The sequence below is a fragment of the Balaenoptera ricei genome, chromosome 15 (assembly GCF_028023285.1).
Source record: "Balaenoptera ricei isolate mBalRic1 chromosome 15, mBalRic1.hap2, whole genome shotgun sequence".
Lineage (NCBI taxonomy): Eukaryota > Metazoa > Chordata > Mammalia > Artiodactyla > Balaenopteridae > Balaenoptera > Balaenoptera ricei.
The window spans coordinates 10,107,435-10,130,298 of NC_082653.1; the positions used below are offsets into that span (position 1 = coordinate 10,107,435).

Sequence of the window (22,864 nt, forward strand, 5' to 3'; positions counted from 1 at the left end):
TTTAGATTCCATATATATATGTTAGCATACGGTATTTGTTTTTCTCTTTCTGACTTACTTCACTCTGTATGTCAGACCCTAGGTCCATCCACCTCACTACAAATAACTCAATTTCATTTCTTTTTTTTTTTTAAAGTTTATTTATTTTTGGCTGTGTTGGGTCTTTGTGGCTGCACGTGGGCTTTCTCTAGTTGTGGCGAGTGGGGGCCCCTCTTAATTGCAGTGTGCAGGCTTCTCATTGCGGTGGCTTCTCTCGTTGTGGAGCATGGGCTCTAGGCACGCAGGCTTCAGTAGTTGTGGCACGCAGGCTCAGTAGTTGTGGCACACGGGCTTAGTTGCTCCGCGGCATGTGGGATCTTCCCGGACCAGGGCTTGAACCTGTGTCCCCTGCATTGGCAGGCGGATTCTTAACCACTGTGCCACCAGGGAAGCCCCAATTTCATTTCTTTTTATGGCTGAGTAATATTCCATTGTATATATGTGCTACATCTTCTTTATCCATTCATCTGTCGATGGACACTTAGGTTGCTTCCATGTCCTGTCTATTGTAAATAGATCTGCAATGAACATTGTGGTACATGACTCTTTTTGAATTATGGTTTTCTCTGAGTATATGCCCAGTAGTGGTATTGCTGGGTCATATGGTAGTTCTATTTTTAGTTTTTTAAGGAACCTCCATACTGTTCTCCATAGTGGCTGTATCAATTTACATTCTCACCAACAGTGTATGAGGGTTCCCTTTTCTCCACACCATCTCCAGAATTTATTATTTGTAGACTTTTTGATGAAGGCTCTTCTGACCAAAAACAACTTTATTAGATACACTGTACATATCATAAAATTCACCCATTATAGGTGTACATTTCAGTGATTTTTAATAAATGTATATAGTTAGGCAACCATCAGTTTGTAATTGCCTTTTTTCCCCAATTGTGGTAAAATACACATAACATAAAATTTTACCATTTAACCATCTTTAAGTGAACTCTTCAGTGGTATGAAGAACATTTCGCATTATTGTGCAATCTCCAGAACTCCTTCCATTTTGCAAAACTGAAACTCCATACACATTAAACAATAACTCCCCATTTCCCCCTCCACCCATCCCCTGGGAATCACCCCTCTAATTTCTATCTCCATGAATTTGACTTCTCTAGGTACCTCATAGAAGTGGAATCACACAGTATTTGTCTTTTTTGTGACTGGCTTATTTCCCTTAGCATGATGTCTTCAAGGTTCATCCAGGCTGTAGCAAGGCAGAGTTTCTTTCATTTTTAAAAAAAATATTTATTTATTTATTTGGTTGCACCAGGTCTTAGCTGTGGCTCGCTGACTCCTTACCTGAGGCATGTGAATTCTTAGTTGTAGCATGTATGTGGGATCTAGTTCCCTGACCAGGTATCGAACCCGGGCCCCCTGCATTGGGGGCGTGGAGTCTTAACCACTGCATCACCAGGGAAGTCCCAGAATTTCTTTCATTTTTAAGGCTGAATAATATTCCATTGTATGTATACACCACATTTTGTTTATCCATTCATTTGTTGATGGACTCTTGGGTTATGTCCACCTTTTAGCTCTTGTGAATAATGCTGCTATGAATTTGGGTGAACAAGTATCTCTTCATGTCCCTGCTTTCAGTTCTTTCAGATGTATATCCAGAAGTGGAAATGCTGGATCCTACCGTAATTCTACGTTTAATTTTTTTAAGAAACTGCCATACTATTTTCCACAACAGTTGCACCATTTTACATTTCCACCAACAGTAATTGCCTTTTAATACTCTATTTTATTTTATTTTAAATATTTATTTATTTATTTGGTTGCGCTGGATCTCAGTTGCAGCTCGTGGGCTCCTTAGTTGCGGCATGCAGGCATGTGAACTCTCAGTTGCGGCATGCATGTGGGATCTAGTTCCCTGACCAGGGATCGAACCCAGGCCCCCTGAAGTTGGGAGTGCGGAGTCTTATCCACTGAGCCACCAGGGAAGTCCCTTAATACTCTATTTTATATTCAGGTCTCCAAAGTCATTCTCCAAGTTCATTTATTGTGACTTCTGTGTTCTGTTACCGTGGCTAAGTGCTTAGGACATAGTGGTGAAGGTGTCTGCCCTTGTGGAGCCTGCAGTGTGAAAAACAAGTAATAAATACATAGACAATTCAATCTATAATTATAAACTTTGAACTATGCTATAAAAGGAAAGAACCAGCTTCTAGCAGATCGACACTAATAGGTGAGACCGTTCTAATTTGGATGAGAAAAAGCCGGTTTTAGGAAGAAACATTTGAACTGAGACTGGAGGCTTAGTAGAAGTGGGCAGGTGAAGAGGGGTAAAGAGTAGAAGGGAAGAAAGTTCCTTGCAGAGCAAAGGTGGGATTTTGTGGACAGAGTTGGAAGGTCTGAGTTCCACAGGGACCTATACCCTTAACTGGAAAGTTCCTGAATTCATATATTCAGCATACAACTGTTAGTACCCACGAGGCGCTGATGGGAGCTTTGAGTTTGTTTTGCCATGGATGAAATGGGAATAAAAAAGGATTTTAATGAAGCTGAAATGGGATTATGTATCCCAGATACCCTTAGACACAGTAAAGCCTCAATGTTCATAGACTGCTTGAGGAAAGATATAACAAGAAGTCGATTTCCAACAATTTCTGCCTGTGGCAAACAGTGAGAAGGACTGGATTATACATAAACCCAGTCACCTAACAAAAGGCATTACAAAGTTTAATACCATCCTTTACAATGATATTTTTTTCCCCCCTGACTCTGATCACACCCAGGTCTTTTGGTCTTAGGGAATATTAAATCATCCAAAAAATTACCGTGGATTAGGGACTGGCCTTCTGCCCTGCCATGCTCTATTTACTGCCCGCCCCCCCCCCCGCCTTTGTTCTAGGGTCTTACTTCACCTCTAGCTTACTAGCTCCTGGCTCATCAGTTGGAAGTAGATTCAAAAAGTGTACTGTGCCTTTCTTTTCTTAATATAATATTCATGGAAGGTTTTCCTTTGGGGAAAACTTCTCTTTGACTTTCTCTGTAGAAGTTATTTCCACAGACTGTGGATTTTTCAGGACAGGCTTAATTTAACATATGTTTTCTTTTACCACAATTTTTTCTTGTTTAGCTATCTTGTCCATATTCAGCTACCACTGAACGACAAGCATTGGGATGTGATAAAAGAATTTTGAAATCGGGCTTAGGGATTGAGCTCATCCACTTCCTAATTAAGTTATTTCACGTCCTTAAACCTCAGTTTCCTCATTTTCAAAATGGACAAAACAATGCCAATCTCTCTTGGAAGATAAAAGGAGAAAGTGTGCATTTAGTGCAGCCTGTGGCACATACCAGGAGCTCAATCAATTATTATTATTATCACTTGGAGACTCAAGTGGCATAATTTTAATACCTTGTTCTAAGCAGAAATGGCATCGTGTTTTCACTATCACCAACTAAAATAAGTATAAACAACTATATCTTAAATGAAGTTTTCCTTAAACCACTAACATTTCTTGAGCTGTAAACCTAGTGCACATGCATTTAGATTGGTAAATTACATCTACCACACCACCTTACACAGAAAAGGTGTTGGGAATATAAGCAGATTAGTCAGTGAGGCAGTTGTTAATTGGCTTTTTTACTCAGTATGAGAATTCTAAACAGCTTCCATGTATTATTAAACCAAATTCTTACTTTTCCAACTTGGGCTGTTGACTGTAATTCTATCTTTTTTGGTTTAGGGGACTTAAAACAATGCCAAGCATTTTCAAACAAAGACTCAAAAATTGGAGCTTAACCTTCCTTCCTTCAGTAAGTTTTTATTGATGGCCATGAATATCAAAAAGATGATCAAGCTGATTTATTTTCTGCCTTGGGTTGTCCAAACACCCAGGTGAACATATTTATCAGCTTAGCATTCTATTTTGCTTGCATTCCCAATGAGCTTACAAGAAACTCTAACAAGCTGGGAACCTGATGAATAACTAATCAAGAAAATGCAATGCACAAATGTGGAGGAAGGGTCTATAATTGCACAGTTCCTTACAATGAAGTAAATGCTAAATACAGACGCATGCCCAGAGGCACTAGGGAAACACTAATCAAAGACTTAGAAGGCTGAAGATTTCATCATTTATTCAACATTTATTGAGCATTTACATCATGCAAGGCAGTTAATGGAATAAAATATAGAGATTTACTGTAGAGGTGTGTATACATATAATATTATACACACATACACAATTTTAGAAAATTCCAGGCATCTCCGAGTCAGGATGATGCAATCACTTTGAACTACACATCTTTTCCATAGTAAAGTCCATATTGCAAAAAATTCCGATAATGATTACTTTGGCAACACCCAGTTACTATGACAATGCCCATTGCTGATCCATGGGAGATGTAAGAGGATTGTCTCAGTAATAAAATGATGTTATCAGACATTTATGGCTTGTGGGGAAAAAGTGCAGTCCCTCCTTGTTTTGATATTATCTCTGACTATATTTGCTTTTAATCTACCTTTTCTATATTTAGTATCTAGTCATTTTAAATTAAAAAAAAACAAAACCCAAAACCCAAACCAAAAATCAAGGTCTGCACTGACAGTAAACCAAACCTTTTGAGTATGAATCCTGGAGGTTATTATTTAGCATTTAAAGGAAATATATCATGGTGAGGGGATAATCTGAAATTTGGGAAATTTGAAGGCCACCTTAAGAGTTGAGATGGGGTGGGAAGGTTGAATATACCACCATTTACCATTCTTCAGATACCTCCAGACTCAATTTAAACATTTCAGTGAAAAAGTAGATGGGAGGGGACACGGGTCAAATCTCAGTTTTTTGTTTTGTTTTGTTTTTGTTTTTTTGTCTTTTGGTAGATGTAAACACTGAGGCAAAATATTTCACTGAAAAGACCTTCCTCCCCGGCTTGCGAGGATATCAACCTTACAAAAGTAATTTTTGGAGCACACTACCGAATACGCTCGTTCCAAAACTGTTACGGAAGCTCCAAGTTTTTAGTAAATACACAATCATTTTTCTTTTTCTCTCCAAGGACTCAGATAGCTGAAGCGAGGATGGGTCCCCCTCGGATTTCGTCCACGATCCAGCCAATCTGAGCCCGGATGCTAATTAGTTGCTCTCCCTCGAGGAACACGCCTTTGTCGCTTGTAGGGCCGGACTACAAAGCCCAGAATGCCTCGCCCCTCCCTGATCAATGAGGGCCTATTTAAATGATCTCTGAGGTCTTGGACCCAGGCCAATCAGCTGTCAGGGCTCATGATAAATCGCAATGCATTATTGATAATAATAATTACTGGGACATGCGCGTTCCGGCCGAAGGGGGGTAAATTTCCCAACTCCAGGAATTTGTGGCGGAGTGGGCAAATAACCGCGGCTCTCCAGGCGCCCCGATGCTCGCACCATGTCGAGGCGCAAGCAGGCGAAACCCCAACACATCAACTCGGAGGAGGACCAGGGCGAACAGCAGCCGCAGCAGCCGGCCCCGGAGTTTGCAGATGCGGCCGCAGCGGCGCCGGCGGCGGGGGAGCCGGGTGAGTGGGGCTGGGGGCGCACGCCCCGGGCGGGCAGTTTCCGGGACGTTCGCGGGACGCTCGAAGGCGCGGACTTTGGGGAGCCAACGGCTACCACCGCAGGCTGTGGAACCGAGATCTGGGGGCTCAGTTAGTTCCAGAGGAGAGCGGCAGCCTCATTCCCCACCCCCACCCTCGTTAATTTTACACTTCTCCCCTTTTATCGCTTCTCCCCTCTTGTGTAAGTTTCACCCCCAGGTCTCGCTCTTATTGTAAAATTGACCCCCAGCCTCTCCTGTGTCCCTCATTCCTGAAAGGTTCCCTTCTCCTTGTCCTCTGCCCCTCTCGTAATTGGTTCCACTCCCCTCACTAGTAGCCTCCCCCCCACTTGTAACTTAGGCTCCCCTCCTCCCTCCCTGGCGCTGCTTTTTAAAAGAAAGACCCCGGGGGTCCCCACTCTTTCCCTCACCCGTTAGGGTCTTTGTAGGAGGCTGGGGAAGGGGCGCACCCTAGGAAGACCTCCCGGGGGAGCACGATCTGTTGCACGCGCCCCTCCCGGGCCAAGAGGGGGGAGGGGGCGCGACCTCTCCCCACCCCCAGGAGCTGGGGTGCGGGCCACCAGCGCTGCGGAGGGGATTGGAGGGCCCGAAGAGGTGGAGGAGAAGAGCACAGTATTTTCCTTTTTAAAAAAAATTTCTTTTTTGGTTTTCCTCTTTTCTCCCGGGGCTACGCCGCCTGCCGATCTTCGCCCTAACCTTTCGGGGCCTGACCTCCAGCCATCTTTGATTTCCGACTTCCTAAAAATAAACCGCGGCCGGCGGGAGGGGTGCGGGCCCCCAGGGGCGGGGGTCGCGGGCGCACAGCAGCCCCGCTGGGGTGCACCAGCCTGGCGTTTTGCGTGGCTTTTCTAGGGCGCCCGGCTTTCCAAACGCGCGCCCCGGGGGGCCAGAGGGGAGAGGTCGGGCCAGGGCTGGGCGGTCGTGGCCAGGGCGAGCTCTGGGGGCTGACCCGGCCCACGCTTCCGCGCCGCGCGTCTACAGGGTCTGGAGGAGTTCGGGACCCCCAGCCCGGTCGGGAGCGGCCGAGCAAACTCCTCTCTTCCTAATCATGTAACCCAGGGGGCTTTAGGAGCCAGTCGATTTCCCACTATCTCCCCTCCGTCCTGGCCCGCCAAATTGTCGCCTGATAAGTTTTTCGCGTACGCGTGGGGGGAGGGGGCGTTTTTAACGTCCTCTTGGGCCTTGTTGGTGGCTTCTCTCCTCTCGCCGCCTGCTTTCTAATTTCCCAGCCCGTAATGGGGGTGTGCGCGGCAACCCCAGACTCTCCGAGCCGCAACTCCGATGGGAAAACAGTCGCTACGTTTTGTTTACCGTACCTTTTATTTCGGGGAGGGAATGTGGTAAATTTCCTAAATTTGTAATATAATGTAAATCCCTATTTTCCCCCCAAATAACATTTTTCCAGGGCAAATTAAAGAGATCGGCTTGACCGAGGGGGCGGCTGTGCGTTTTCGGGCGTCCGATGGTCAGGGCAGCGTGCACCCAAGGTCGGAGGAGAGTGGACTCTCTTTGTGCCTTGGGAGGGGGAGTGGGGGGGAGAATGGAGAGACTTCGTTGCCTGGCCCACCTGGAACAAAAGGGTTAACCCTCTGCCCGCCCGCTTCCTCCCGAGAGGAGGGGCGAGCTCCTGGCTCTGACCCCTCCCCTGGTCCTGCTCTGACCTCCCCTTCCCCCTACCCGCTTCATTTTGGGTGGGCGCGCTCAAGTGGGGCTTTTGGTGGTGTTTGGCACCTTAGGGGGAGCTTCTTAAATTAACGGTAGCTGGAGTTTGCAATCAGTTAACCCGAGCTGGTTAGGATCGCGGGCCTGGCTGTGCGCTCCCTCCACGATTTGGGAGGGGGAGTTGCTATTGATCGCTTGGGTTGGAGTGGACGGCCGAGCTGCGCGCGGGCGCCCCCTGGAGGCCCAGCCTGGAACCTCGCCCTTTGCTGAGAGGCGGGTCCCTTCGCAGGTACCGGCTCACACCTGATGGGTGGGACAGGCTGGGGCAGGGGGATGGAGAGCGCTGGGCTGGGCTAGGGACTCCAGTCGGTTGCTTGAGCTATCCCTGGCTGTGCCGGGTTTTCTTTGCCAAGTCTTTGGAATTCTTGGAAAGAATTCTTCGATCCTCGAATGTGTTTGCAGAGTCCCCCAGTTGCCACCATGGGACAGAAGGTAGCTTTCCCAAGCAGTACATTTTAACTGATGCATTTTGTATTTGAGCAGCCTGTATGTATCATTTTAAAAATCCAGTTTAGACTGGTCTTATTTTGCAAAACCAATTTGAGACCCACTTATAAAGAATGTACTTTTTGCGGGAGGAAAATGAAGTCCGGCAAAAAATTAGCAGATCAAAAAATCTGCAGGTGGTCAGGGGACTCAGGCTACATACAGGAAAATTAGCATTTTCTCAAAAGAGTTTCAAATGCCCTTTGTGCTAAACTGGATTACAGCCATCAACGATTAAGATTCCCAAATTTCAAATAACTGCCTAGCCCCAGTTTCTAAACTGAAATGACCTACATTGGCGGTAAGGATTCTGAGAATAGGGCACTTGGGAGCTTATATTTTAATAGAGGGAGAGGGAAATCTTGTTGATCGAAGCGTTAGTTAATGTTGCAGGCCGACTTTCTGTGTTTCCATCTGAGTTTCTGAAAGGGGCTACAACTTGCCCACACCGCTTTTGTTCCATTAAAAAGAAATTGCACAAGTCAATGCTAGTTGGTCCTTCAAGCCTCTGCTGCCTTCCCACGGTGGGGAGTTGGGGAGCCATCTTGGGAGGGAGGGATAGAGTTAATGCTTCCTCTTTTTAAATGAAGTTAGGTTTTCGTAAGATTTTAGAGTGAGGTGTGCATTCCAATCTGGTTGTATGACTTTCAGCTGTGTAACCTTGATTTCTGAGCTTTTGGGTTCTTCCTCTGTACCATGGAGATGAAGCATGCTGTTTATTTAGATAGTTTCAACTATACAAGACCCACTGTGTGCTGGAAATGCGATCAGTAATTAATTTTGTTCAAAATAACAATGTTTTATTTTTTATTGTGTCAAGATGGCACTGAACTGCCAAGTTGAGATAATTCTGCAGTTTTATCTGTAGCCTACTGTGTGCCAGACACCAGGCTGGGGACCTCAACGACATTATCTGTAATCCTCATTTTTACTCATTTTAGAGTAAACTTTAACTCCTGGTTGCAATGGCTTGCCCAGGGTTGCCTTGTCCTGTTTGATTTGAGCCTTGCTCTAAATCCAAGAAGCTGTGTTTATCGTGGTTTTAGAAGAGTTGGTTATGGGATGGGATTTTCTATCAGATGAGGGAGCTATGGTGAGTGTTCGGCTGGTTGAGTGTTATCTCTCCTCCTCCCTTTTAATTTTTGAGATGTGCCTTTGCAGGCTTTAGAATAAGAGGTCCTGGGAAGCAAGTCGAAAATAAAGCAGAGTTTGCATTTGGTGCTCTGGGCTTTACTGCCTTGGAAAAAATGATGGGAAGAGTTCAAGATACTCCCTTTTTCATCATCCTTAACCTGTTGTGCTTTTGATTGTTTAAAAAAGCATCTAAAAATTTTAAAAGCTCTAAATCCATGTAAGAACTGAATCTCTGATCATTGCCATCTATTTTTTTTTTCTAGATTTCAAGTCTATGTCAGGCTTTGTTCTAGGGGGATCTGGGGAAGGAGGCAGCAAAAGCTCCTGCCTTCATGGAGTTTACAAATTGCTTAAAAGATGAGCTCCAGTTGAGGCAATATGGGACGTATCTCTACAGCGTAAATAGCAGAGCTCGCACACCTTAGCCCAAAGAAACTTTGATTCTTTTCCTTTTCCTTTTCAGCCAACTTGAATTTTGATCCAAGACCATTTGGAACAATTTTTTTTTGTACCTTAATTAAATAGAAAGTTAATTACTGCTCTAATTTGCCACCTACAAATTGAGTTAAGGGCTTGTTCCTTAAGTGTTTCTCGGATTGCTGAATTCAGATGTAAAATTAAACTGGTAAACCAGTTTCTTTGAACTGGTTCAGTACTTAAGGACATCTCAGTTTCCTTTTGTTTTTTGGTAAGCAGTTATCCTACCGGTGGGGGTGGGGTAGAAGATGTTTATGTACTCTAGATAATCTGCTCATTGTAGTTCTTTTAATATAGGAATGGGGGGGGGGGAGATAAGCTTGAGGCATAATGCTTTTCTGGAGATACACAGGTTTGTTTCTTAAGCATTTTCACTGGCTCCAGAATTTGATTGGCCTCTGGCAGATGAGCTTTCTTCCTATACAATAGTAAGAGTATTTTCTATCCATTTGGCAGTGATTGAATCTAAGCCCCCTGCTGGGTTTACTGCATTCTTCCAACTTATTGGATAACTAGATGCTGAGAGATAACATTCCTAAAATTCGGAGTGGGGGTGGGGTGGAAGGATGGAAGATCTAGTTGCTGTGTAATCCCTCTGAACTTTGCTTTTTCCTTTTGGGAAGGGTTAACTTAAGCATACCCAGCGATTGTTCATAACAGAGTCCGCTTACTCTTTGGCAAATACGCTTTCAGTATTTGCCAGTGGTGGTCTGGATGTCGAAGTACTTTTTACTGCACCAGCAAACAGAGCTCCTGCTGTTTGAAGACTCAAGTGGGATGTTGCCGGTATTGCTTGGAGGCTACAGAAGAGGCAAGCTTGTGTATACAGTGCAGGCAAGCTGGTATTCAGGTTGTAAATCACTCTTGGGAACTGTTGGATCCTTCTAGGCAGGGAGCTTAACCTTTTTTGTGCCACATTCACCCCTTCTCAACAGAATGTATTTAAATGCATACAATAAGATACATAGAAATACCAAGGAAATAAATTGCATTGAGATAACACTTAGTAAAAATGAAAACATTTGTGATATAGTAACATGTGCTTCTTTATGAACACAATAAAGGAGATCTAGCAGTCAGTCAGGTAACCAGAATTTCCAGTAATGCAACCGCATTGACATCATAGGAAAATACCTGCTTTCTGTTGATGACATAGGCATGGGTTCTGCAAATACCGCTGAGGTTATGTTCCCCACGCTCATAATTGAAAGAAATGTTAAGTTTTAATTCAGCTGAGTGAAAATAAGGTTGCCATTTTTTTTTTCCTGTCTAATTTCATTGGCCCCAGTTTAAAGAGTTATCTCCTTTAAAACCTGCATTGTCAGTAAGGGAATATTGTCCCCAAGGGGGTGAAAATTGGTTTTTTTTTGCGGGGGGGGGTGGAAATGTTTATTGATGTTACAGTGGTTTGTGGCCTTCCAAAGGACCATAGTGCATAAACAGATAATATAGTATATTGGTGGTATTAAAATTTGGGGGGGTGATTAGGGAAAAAAAACTTTAAAAGCCTTCCTAGAGGGGTAAAATGAAAAAAAGTTCAAGAAACTGCTCTAGAAGAAACAATTATAAATTAGGACACTAACTTTAGTTCCCTTCTTCAATAGTATTTAAGAGTATAATCCCTGCTCTTGTGTTTTACCAGTATGGCACCTTGAGGCAGTTATTTCTGAGTCTTAGTTTCCATGTTTGCAAATTGGGAACAAAGATGCTTGTTTACGGGGCTACGAAGATAAGTGAGTTAAGGTATAGGAGTCTGAAGTGAGTGCTTTGTTGCAGTTTGTGGAGGATGGTAGTAGTTTTGCTTTGGCCCTTAATAAGCATTTGTACATGAGCTTTGTTAAGAGATTTCCAGAAGTAGAATGGCTGAGAAAAGGGATGTAACATGCTAATTAAAAAGAAGCCAAAGTACAAAAGTGTATACATTTATTTATTTTTTTTTTTGTGGTCACGCTGCACGGCACGTGGCTCCCCGACCAGGGATCGAACCTGCGTCCCCTGCATTGGAAGTGTGGAGTCTTAACCACTGCACCGCCAGGGAAGTCCCAAAAGTGTATACCTTTTTTTTTTTTTTTTGGAGGAACTTTATTAATTTATTTATTTATTTATTTTCGGCTGTGTTGGGTCTTCGTTTCTGTGCGAGGGCTTTCTCTAGTTGTGGCAAGCGGGGGCCACTCTTCATCGCGGTGCGCGGGCCTCTCACTACCGCGGCCTCTCCCGTTGCGGAGCACAGGCTCCAGACGCGCAGGCTCAGTAGTTGTGGCTCACGGGCCCAGTTGCTCCGCGGCATGTGGGATCCTCCCAGACCAGGGCTTGAACCCATGTCCCCTGCATTGGCAGGCAGATTCTCAACCACTGCGCCACCAGGGAAGCCCCAAAAGTGTATACCTTTTAAAGTTTCTCTTCCACCCCAGGCCTGTGCTCCAAGAGGCAGGGACCAGCCACAGCATCTATTATTTCAAAAGTTTCCCACGTACATACTTATATCTTTATCCCCAAACACAAAGAGGGGGGAGCACATTATCTATACATCCTGTTCTCTACACTTTTTTTCCTCTTGAAATCAGTCTTGGTCGGTTGTCTTATAGAGCAAGCATATATAATAAAGATCTACTTTATTTTTGAAGGCTACAAAGTAGTCATTTTTCCTGTACCCTGATTTATTCAATCAGAACCATACTGACGGACCAGAGTGCATCCTTTTTTGTTTAGGCTGTTTGTTACTATGAAACCTGTATCCTGGTATCACAGAAAGTAAACTCCTAACAAGGGAATTGCTGGGTGGAAGGAGCATTGCACTAAAATCATGATGTTGGTGGATTGTGCTCTGAAGAAGTTGTATGTATTTATTTATTTTTTTCTAAATTTTTTAAAACATTTATTTATTTATTTATTTTTGGCTGCGTTGGGTCTTCGTTGCTGTGCGCGGGCTTTCTCTAGTTGCGGCGAGCGGGGGCTACTCTTCGTTGTGGTGCGCGGGCTTCTCATTGCAGTGGCTTCCCTTGTTGCAGAGCACAGGCTCTAGGCACGCAGGCTTCAGTAGTTGTGGCACACGGGCTCAGTAGTTGTGGCTCGCGGACTCTAGAGCGCAGGCTTCAGTAATTGTGGCGCACGGGCTCAGTAGTTGTGGCTCATGAGCTTAGTTGCTCCGTGACATGTGGGATCTTCCCTGAGCAGGGCTCGAACCCTTGTCCCCTGCATTGGCAGGCGGATTCTTAACCACTGCGCCACCAGGGAAGTCCCAGTTGTATGTATTTATGGGCACCGGCCTACTGGTGTATTTCCCTCCCAAGAGAAACTTTTTAAGTTCCACTTCTAAAGTTCTTGACACAAAATTGCCAAGATTGTACTTCCAGAAAGATTGTGCCAGTTTAACAACCACCCCGCAAACACCGCATTAGAAGTCTTGGGAAAGTGTACCAATAGATACTATCTTAAGGGTTCTGGGAATTGACGAATATCTTTAACTTGATTCTTGGAAATTTGATTGCTTTGGAGCAGTTGTGGGGCCAGAAGGAAGGAGGTACCTACCTGCTACACTCCACATGGAAGTAGCAGGGGTGTATTGTGTCCTAAGTTAACCTCCCCACACCCCCAAACCTGACCCCTCAAGCTTCCTGTCCCTCCTGGGGTTTCTGTGGGAAGAAAGATAGTTGCCCCTCTCAACAGAAGAAACATACTATGCTTGGGAGGAAGTGTATCAAGGAAGAGTTCAAAGGGAGGGTCTGGGTCCTGCGTGCCTGGGTTTTAACGTTGGCTTCGCAGTTTACCACATGCCCTACCTTGGGGAAGTTAGTGTCCTCTGTGCCTCAGTTTCCCCCTCTGCTAAGTATAATAGTCTCTACCTCAAGAGTTGTTAATAACATGTAAATTACACCTGGTACCTAGTAAGTGCTCAAAAGTTATCTATGACTAGATTTTTCATTGTGTTGCCGCCTTGGGTATAAGTCACATTACCTCCGAGTCTGTTTTTCTCATCTATAAATGGGGCTGATGTTTAATAGGGTTGGATGAGTGTAGTATGGAGCACAGGGCACCTGGAGGTTCTAGTCTGGACTACAGGAGGCTGGTAGACTGCTCATCTTTTCATCAGCCCCCGTAGCCCCTGCCTTGCACTCGGTAGGAGGCGAGACGTATTGTTAAATGAGTGAGGCTTTAAATGACTGGTACAAGCATTATTGTGTTCAGCAACCCTAGTTGCCCAGGTAACCGGATAAGCCGCTGAAATAGAAAAGGTGGAGAAACTGATGTTCACTGAATACGTACAGTATCTGCACTTTCAGGTCATAGGATGGTGCCAGGCTCACAGTCAGCACTCAAAAAACATTTGTTAAATTAATCACATCACTTAACACAGGCATCTAACTTATGTGGTTGTCATGATTTTACACATTTAATAGAAATCCTGAGGGGTAAGCCCACCATATCAAACCTGTTTTCCATGGATTGCTCCTGACCTGTTTTCTTTCTCTCGGCTCACCCCCGACCCACATACACCTTGCAGAACTTCTGATGATTATTTAGTCTGAAATTAGGAAAAATTAAGTCAATTTATTAAGGCCACCGTGCTACGGAAATGTAAAAGAACCAGTGTTTGAAAATCTGATGGAAAGCATAGATCTTTCTCAAGAGAAATACACTTTGTTGCAAGATCAGCCCCTCCCCAAATTGTTGACTGACTCCTCAGTCAAAAATCCATGCTGTTGGGAAATGTAATCACCCAAAGAATTGAGGCAAAATGGGTTAGTTGGCTTTACAAAGTGATCATTTTATTTAAAAGATAAGTGGATACTGCCTGGCCTTACCCCCATGCATTTGTACATTTCAAATAGGTTTTGTTTTAAACAAAAATGGTCACACCTTACAAACCGTTCTGTAACCTAGTTCCACCTAACTTCTGTCTCCATGTCAGGACATACGGAAATTCTGCATCGTTTTTGTACTGTGGGTAAACCAAAATTTACCTTTTTTTTTTTCTTTTGTGGCTATAAACATTTCTGTGAAAAATATCCTTCTTCCTCCATGGATTTTTTAAAAAAATAAGTTTATTTATTTATTTATTTTGGCTGTGTCGGGTCTTTGTTTGCTGCGCGCAGGCTTTCTCTAGTTGCGGCGAGTGGGGGCTGCTTGTTGCGGTGGCTTCTCTTGTTGCGGAGTGCAGGCTTCAGTAGTTGTGGCTCATGGGCTCTAGAGCGCAGGCTCAGTAGTTGTGGCGCACGGGCTTTGTTGTTCCACGGCATGTGGGATCTTCCCGGCCCGTGTCCCCTGCACTGGCAGGTGGATTCTTAACCACTGCGCCACCAGGGAAGTCCTCTCCATGGATCTTTGTATACGTGTGCAAATGTCTGTGGTTTGGATCTGCACACCTGGAGTTGCTGGGTCTGACGTGTGCCTATATGACTTCTCAGTGGTAAGGTGTACATATAATAGGTTAGGCAAGAAATGAGAAAAATAAAGTAGCTTAGAGATTCTCCACCCGCCAGGACTCAGGCATCTGGCTAAAGCACAGTTCCCCGACAGGCATTTTAACGTGCAGACTAGCAGTCACTGTGAAGGAAATAGGACCCAACTGCAAAAGAAGTCCAGGGACCACTCATTTTCAGGAATAGAACTACCCAGAATAGGATGGTTGTTTGATTTTTGTGTAACAGAGTAGAAGTTGCAAATGGAAGGTGAGGAATAAAATCCATCATTCCCATCCCTTCCTTCCTTTCTTGGGCTTCTTTCTTTGTTTAATGGCTTATTAATCCTTTGATGTCCTGTTAAGGCATTTCTATAGGTTTTTCATAATCAGAAAGGTCAGTGAAGTTTTTTTTCTTGGACATGCAATCTTTCCTTTTTTTTTCAGTGTGTTTTTTCTTGTATGAAAATACTCCTCGGACTATCTGCTTGATCTTCCCGTGTACGGTTCTCCATATTATAGGTGAATTTATTACTGCTCTCATAATTTTTAGCACCTTTAAACTTTCATTGTCCCTGGTGGGAAGGTACACTTACCACATTGTCTGAATGAGTGACTTACTGCAATTTCACTTTTGATGGGCCCAGGATGGAGATGAGCGGCCATGAATTGAGCAGGTTTCCAACATCATTTTATGGTGGCATGAAATCCATTTGGCTTTCAAGCCAGCTCTCAGTTGAGGGTGAGGGCCAGAGCTCCAAGGGGATTATTTTAATGAATTGTATGCGTTTCCCAGGGCTGCCTTAATAAGTTGGCACAGACTAGATGGTTTAAGACAGATTTATTCTCACAGTTCTGGAGGGTGGACACCTGAAATTTAGGAGTTGCAGGGTTCCTTTTGGAGCCTCTGAGGGAGAGTCTGTACCAGGCCTCCTCCCTACCTTTTGTTGGCTTCCAGCCGTCCTTGGCTTATAAAAGCCACATAACTCCTGCCTTGGCTTCGCATGGCCTTATTCTGTCTCATGTCCCTTTCTTTTCTCCTTAAGGACACCAGATACTGGGCTTGGGACCCACCCTAATTACAGTTGTAAAGATTCCCCCCCCTCCCCAAAGAAGGTCACTTGCACAGGTGCAGGGGTTAGGATTGGACATTTTGGGGCGTTATGATTTGACCCGCTACCTAAGTGATTGGTTCACTGAGACTCTTTGGATGCCTCGTTCCCTTACACAGTTTTGTGCGTGTTGGGACGCAGATCACGAAGCCCTCTGGATTGTGAGCTGTGGTTTTTCTCAAGAAAATGCCCTACATCCTTTCTTGGGTAGAGTTCTTAGCTTTTTCTGTCTTGTCGCAGGTACTCCAATGAACCCCCCAGAGAGTGGCGATGACGTGAACGTGGACGGAGCAGGGATAAAGAGGCCTCGGCGGGAGGAGACCCACATCTGTGAGAAATGCTGTGCCGAGTTCTTCAGTTTCTCGGAGTTCTTAGACCATAAGAAAAATTGCACTAAAAATCCACCTGTCCTCATCATGAACGACAGCGAGGGGCCGGTGCCTTCAGAAGACTTCTCCGGGGCTGTGCTGAGCCGCCAGCCACGCAGCCCAAGCAGGAAGGACGGTCACAGAGAGGACGGTGGCAGCTCAGGGGACACGAGGGAGAAGCCGGGGGCAGAGTCCGTTGTGTACTTAAAGACGGAGGCCGCCCTGCCGCCTACACCCCAGGACATTAGCTATTTACCCAAAGGCAAAGTGGCCAACACCAACGTCACGCTTCAAGCACTGCGGGGCACCAAGGTGGCCGTGAACCAGCGGGGCGCGGACGCGCCCCCAGCCCCGCTGCCCGGCGCCAGCAGCATCCCCTGGGTCCTCGAGCAGATCCTGTGTCTGCAGCAGCAGCAGCTCCAGCAAATCCAGCTCACGGAGCAGATCCGCGTGCAGGTGAACCTGTGGGCCTCCCACGCCCTCCACTCCAGCGGCGTGGCCGGAGCCGACTCCCTGAAGACGCTGGGCGGCCACGTGTCCCAGCAGGTTTCGGCGGCTGTGGCTCTGCTCAGCCAGAAGGCGGGGAGCCCGGCTTTGCCCCTGGACACCTTGAAGCCAGCCAAGCTACCTCACACCAGCATCCCTTCCGCTGCCAGCTCCGTGTCCCCGGGGCTGACGCCCTTTGCCCTGAAGCCAGATGGGACCCGGGTGCTCCCCAACGTCCTGTCGCGTCTCCCGGGGGCGTTGCTACCTCAGGCCCCAGGCTCTGTGCTCTTCCAGAGCCCCTTCTCCGCGGTGGCGTTAGACCCGTCCAAGAAAGGGAAAGGGAAGCCACCGAGTGTCTCCCCGGTAGATGTCAAACCCAAGGACGAGGTCCTCTACAAGCACAAGTGTAAGTACTGTAGCAAGGTTTTTGGGACTGATAGCTCCTTGCAGATCCACCTCCGCTCCCACACCGGAGAGAGACCCTTCGTGTGCTCTGTCTGCGGCCACCGCTTCACCACCAAGGGCAACCTCAAGGTGCACTTTCATCGGCATCCCCAGGTGAAGGCAAACCCCCAGCTGTTTGCCGAGTTCCACGACAAGATGGCGGCAGGCAGTGGCCTTCCCTACGCGCTCTCTGGCCCTGGCCCCATAGATGAATCCAGGCTCTCCTTAGACAACAAACCCGTCCTTGCGACGGGGACCCCCAATGTAGGGCTACCTCAGAATCTCTCTTCGGGGACTAACCCCAAGGACCTCATGGGTGGCCCATTGCCCAACGACCTGCAGCCCGGGCCTTCTCCGGAAAGTGAGGATGGATCCATCCTACCTGGGGTGGGGCTAAACCATAATTCCCCGAGGGTTGGTGCCTTCCAAGGGAGTGGGACACCCGAGCCGGGGTCAGAGACCATGAAACTGCAGCAGCTGGTGGAGAACATCGACAAGGCCACCATCGACCCCAACGAATGTCTCATATGCCGCCGTGTCTTAAGCTGCCAAAGTTCCCTCAAGATGCATTACCGCACCCACACCGGGGAGAGGCCGTTCCAGTGTAAGATCTGTGGTCGAGCCTTCTCCACCAAAGGCAACCTGAAGACGCACCTCGGGGTGCACCGGACCAACACATCCATAAAGACGCAGCATTCGTGCCCCATCTGCCAGAAGAAGTTTACCAACGCGGTCATGCTGCAGCAGCATATTCGGATGCACATGGGCGGTCAGATTCCCAACACGCCTCTGCCGGAGAATCCCTGTGACTTTACGGGTCCCGAGCCAATGATGGTCGGTGAAAATGGCAGTACAAGCGTTGTCTGTCACGACGATGTCGAAAGCATCGATGTAGACAAAGTCTGCTCCCAGGAGGCCCCTGGCAGCTCCTCGAAGGTCCCCATGCCCCTTCCCAGCATCCACTCGGCATCACCTACTCTAGGGCTGTCCTCGGTGGCTTCCCTAGATGCCCCAGGGAAGACGGGTCTCGCTGGTCTTGTCCTGCAGCGACAGAGCAGCCGAGAGAATGGTTCAGTGGAGAGTGATGGCTTGACCAACGACTCTTCCTCCTCAGTGCTGGGGGACCAGGAGTATCCAAGCCGAAGTCCAGATGTCCTGGAGACCGCGTCCTTCCAGGCAGTCTCCCCAGCCAATAGCCAAGCGGAGAGTGTCAAGTCCAAGTCTCCTGATGCCGGTGGCAAAGCGGACAGCTCCGAGAACAGCCGCCCTGAGACGGAAGGTGATAGAGCTTTGGATTTAACTTAGGTCCATTCTGGGCACAGAGTCATCCAAAAGGAACCTGGGTTGAACTTGACAAATGGAGAGTGTGGTATATGTGAAATAGCTCCTCTGTAGGGCGATTAGCCTTTCTGTGGGTACTTCTGGATAGAGGGCAATAATAACTACCTCTGTCGTAGTAGAGACATGCTTTTATTTACGACGGTTCTTGCAGGCTGGGTGTGGACAGCATACTTAATTTTGGTGGGTTTTTATTTTTGTGTTTGAGCCCTGTGAGGGCAACGTGGGTAATCCTAAGTAAATGCTCCAGTAGAAGAATGTTTGAGAAAGTGGGCACTGCTTTTTGGCCAGTGAGATAAGCCATGGTTCCTTGATTCTGAAATCCCACTCCCTTATGTAAAGTTCACAAATTAATAACTCTTGAGGGAGAGAAAAGAACCTAACCTATTTTAAACGCGCCCCATATAAATGGGGTGCCTACTGACGGCATTAATGGCAAAAATGGGGGAACAGCAACAGCGTAGCATCAGAAAGATAGTGTCAGGGCCTACTTTATAAAGGTAACTGTATGCAGGAGTTTGAACTTGGAATTGCATTGCCTGTGACTGTGTTGCCGATACCTTTAAAGCCAAAATAGTAACCTTCTCTGAAGTGTTGGAGTCATTCTCCGTGCAGATAAACAAGTAAAAGGAAAGCTGCTTCCAAGGTGTCAATTTCCTGAACGCTATTTCCAGGCTGTCAAACAGTGGGGCAGTTGTGGTCAAAGCTCCTTTTCTTTTTGGATTGAAGAATGAATGACTGTAGGATGATAATTTGGGATTTTTTTTTTTTTCTGTGCACACCAGGTCGGAGCAGTGGCCCACCGACATTTATCCGAGCCCAGCCAGCCTATGTCAAAGTTGAAGTTCCTGGTGCGTTTGTTGGTCCCGCGACCATGTCCCCAGGCGTGACACCTTTGCTTGCCATCCAGCCCCGACGACAGGCCAAGCAGCACGGCTGCACGAGGTGCGGGAAGAACTTCTCATCTGCCAGCGCGCTTCAGATTCACGAGCGGACTCACACCGGGGAGAAGCCTTTCGTGTGTAACATTTGTGGGCGAGCTTTTACCACCAAAGGCAACTTGAAGGTGAGTTCAAGCCTCGCAGTGCAGTCAAAAAAGAAAAAAAAGAAAAAAGAAGAAAGAGACTTTCTCACATTACGACATCTCTGAAGTTGGGATTGTTCATTGTAGTCAGTGCGTGCGTGAAATCGTTCAAGTCTGGAAACGCGGATGATGTTTGTCGTGTATCGTAATGTAGCGTTGATAAATCCTTTACGGATTTGCCTGTGCTTTCAGACTTGATGACCACCCTGTACGTGGGTTTTTGTTTTCCTGGCCTGCTAGGTTGAAATAAATACCACGAGTTAAACGTATATATAGTGCCACTGGAGTTAAAGGAAGAAAGCCTCCAGGTTTATTGGCCTTTCTTTGAAACTGAACAGCTGGGTTCTTCCAAAGAATGTCCTGTGTCTATTGCTAGGGTAAGTTGGTTCCACCTAAGATATTACCTGGGAAACTGTCCCACGTAAGGATCGAAAGTGGCCTGTGTAAGGACACAGGATGGGAAACCTGGGTTTCCCTCATGGTCCTGCCTCTACTTTGTTCCAGGTGTGTTTCTCTGGGCCTCTTTTCTCTAGCCAGCTCTCCAGTGAGTAGACTAGTTGAATTCTTTGTAGTGAGAATAAAGGTTGAAACTTCATTTTAAAGTTGACCTAGAAGACCTCATATCATGTTAGAAATTAAAAGTACTTATTTAAAAAACTATATTCTTTTAATTTTTTAGTCTAGGTGGCAAAAATGTCAGGGGAGGAACATGGAAGTCATTTAATCTGTAATCCCAACTTCCAGAAATATAAAGCTTAAATTTGTTCAGGGGCCTTGGAATCAATCTGGGGAAGGTTTGGAGCTGCTATTGCTGCGTAAGTGGCTTTGGGCAGGTGGCTCTTGTGCCTCGGTTTCTCAGGCATGGGGAAAGTGGTAATGACCTCAGGGTTGCTTGGAGATTAATTGAGTTGTATTAGTGTTTCACATGATGCCAGGAACATCTTAGTAATTTCTTGGAGTGATGAAGAGCAAGTCACTTCTGAGCCCGCTGGGATAACTACTAACTTCTAAGGATGTCAGTGAAGTGACGTGAGAATACTTGAAACCCAGTACCCACCACGTTCTTCAACTCTTTATAAAGAAAGGGATTTGAAAACTCAAAAGCCAGACCAGGAAAATAATTGCAGAAAGGAGGCCGGCCAGGTTGAAGAAGCAGTAAGTGGTAGGATCTCTGTCCTCTTCAGAAGAGTCCTTGCCTTGTCTGCTACCATAGATGAAATAACGTTCATTCCCCGTGGCCTCGTGTAACCTTCCCAACTAGGCTTATTTTTCTCTGCAGCAGTGATTACTCTTGTTGACACACTATGTATTTAGGATGTCAGCTCCATCAGGCCAGGGTCTGTTTTGTTCAAAGATTATTTTTTTAACTCGAATTTTTATTCAAGTAATTGTCGATTCATGCGAAGGGAGCAGTCATACAGAGATGCTTACCCACTTTGCTAGTTTCTCCCAGTGATAGAAGTTTGTACAACTATAGAATAAATAAGAACCAGGATATTGACATTGATGTAACCTACTGGTCTTATAGATTTCCCCATTTTACTTATACTCCGTGTCTGTATGTGTTAAGTTCCGTACCATTTGTTAACTGTGTAAGTTTGTGTGTTCACAAGTTGTAACCCTAGCACTTGAAACAACGCTGCTATGTAGTAGGTGTTGACAAAACTGTACATGTGAACAGTGGGAGGGGAAAATTGGAGTGTGTATTCCCCACCTCTGTTGCCCTTACTTGCCTCTAGGCAGGAATGTAGATCCATGGTTGCCAGATGATCTGATTTTTTTTTTTCCCCCAAGAGAATAGGTATCTGTATTTTTTTTTTTTTAATAAATTTATTTATTTTTGGGTGCATTGGGTCTTCGTTGCTGCACCGGGGCTTTTCTTTAGTTGCGGCGAGCGGGGGCTACTCTTTGTTGCGGTGCGCAGGCTTCTCATTGCGGTGGCTTCTCTTGTTGCGGAGCACAGGCTCTAGGCGCATGGGCTTCAGTAGTTGTGGCACGTGGGCTCAGTAGTTGTGGCTCGCGGGCTCCAGAGCACAGGCTCAGTAGTTGTGGCGCACGGGCTTAGTTGCTCCGCGGCATGTGGGATCTTCCCGGACCAGGGCTGGAACCCGTGTCTCCTGCATTGGCAGGCGGATTCTTAACCACTGCGTCACCAGGGAAGCCCAATATCTGGATTTTTTTAGTATGAAATCTAATTTTAAAATATAAGTTTAGATAGACCAAACCCATAGGCAGACTTGACTTTGGTTTGCCCACATGCAATCCCATCTCTGTTTTGGTGGAAACCTTTCTGTCCCTCTTCCCACAGGTCCATTATATGACGCATGGGGCCAACAATAGCTCGGCACGCCGTGGCAGGAAGCTGGCCATCGAGAACACCATGGCTCTATTAGGAACGGACGGAAAGAGGGTCCCCGAGATATTTCCCAAGGAAATCCTGGCCCCTTCGGTGAACGTGGACCCTGTTGTGTGGAACCAGTACACCACCATGCTCAATGGTGGTCTGGCCATGAAGACCAACGAAATCTCCGTGATCCAGAGTGGTGGCATTCCCACCCTCCCGGTGTCGCTGGGGGCCAGCTCCGTGGTGAATAACACCGCTACCTCCAAGATGGATGGCTCCCAGTCGGCCATCAGTGCCGAGGTGGAGAAGCCGGGAGCTGCCGACAGCGTCCCCAAACACCAGTTCCCTCACTTCCTGGAGGAAAACAAGATCGCCGTCAGCTAAGCTACAGGAGAACGCACGTCAAAGGAGCAGTGCAGTGACCTCTCTAGAACTGTCCCTTTTTTGTTTGTTTTTCTTAAAGACCCCCATCTCCTCCAGTTTTCTTCCTGATGTGCAAATAATGTTTACAGTTGTGACCACAACCTCAGGCACATCCTACAATCACAATGTTGCTATGCTGCTTTGCAAAAAACAAACAAACAAAGAAAAATCAAAAAAAAAATTCATACTAAAACAAATATAGACTAGTATTTTTTTTTAATTTTGGAAAGAAGCGGGTCTTGCAAAGTAGTTTTGTTACTTGCAACAAACTATATGCATAAAACCTTTGTACAACCTAGAGTAACTGTTTCCAAAGACTGTCACCTACTTCAAGTTGGAAGGTGTTGACGCACCATGGAGAAGACAACTGTTTTGCCTGGTTGGGGGTTGGGGGGAGGGGTGGGTGGGTACTGTATACTTACTTCTGCGGTGACTGTATGCGGGTAAATGGACAAGGTC

The 22,864-nt window shown here is 46.2% G+C and overlaps 1 protein-coding gene across 4 annotated transcripts in view; it reads left to right on the forward strand.

The window, feature by feature from the left end:
- Window positions 1-22,569, forward strand: part of SALL4 (spalt like transcription factor 4) — a 107,052-nt gene extending 84,483 nt beyond the window's left edge. Inside the window, exons 1-4 of one of the 4 annotated variants that reach the window (XM_059896112.1) lie at window positions 5,388-5,551; window positions 16,159-18,495; window positions 19,340-19,620; window positions 21,947-22,569. In XM_059896112.1, coding sequence (XP_059752095.1) covers window positions 5,422-5,551; window positions 16,159-18,495; window positions 19,340-19,620; window positions 21,947-22,366 — 3,168 coding nt within the window. In that variant the 5' untranslated portion in view covers window positions 5,388-5,421 and the 3' untranslated portion in view covers window positions 22,367-22,569. Of the gene's footprint in view, window positions 1-5,387; window positions 5,552-16,016; window positions 18,496-19,339; window positions 19,621-21,946 lie in introns of those variants that run through there. The other 3 variants (XM_059896114.1, XM_059896113.1, XM_059896111.1) reach the window with 3 other exon arrangements.
- The last annotated feature ends 295 nt before the right edge of the window (window positions 22,570-22,864 follow it).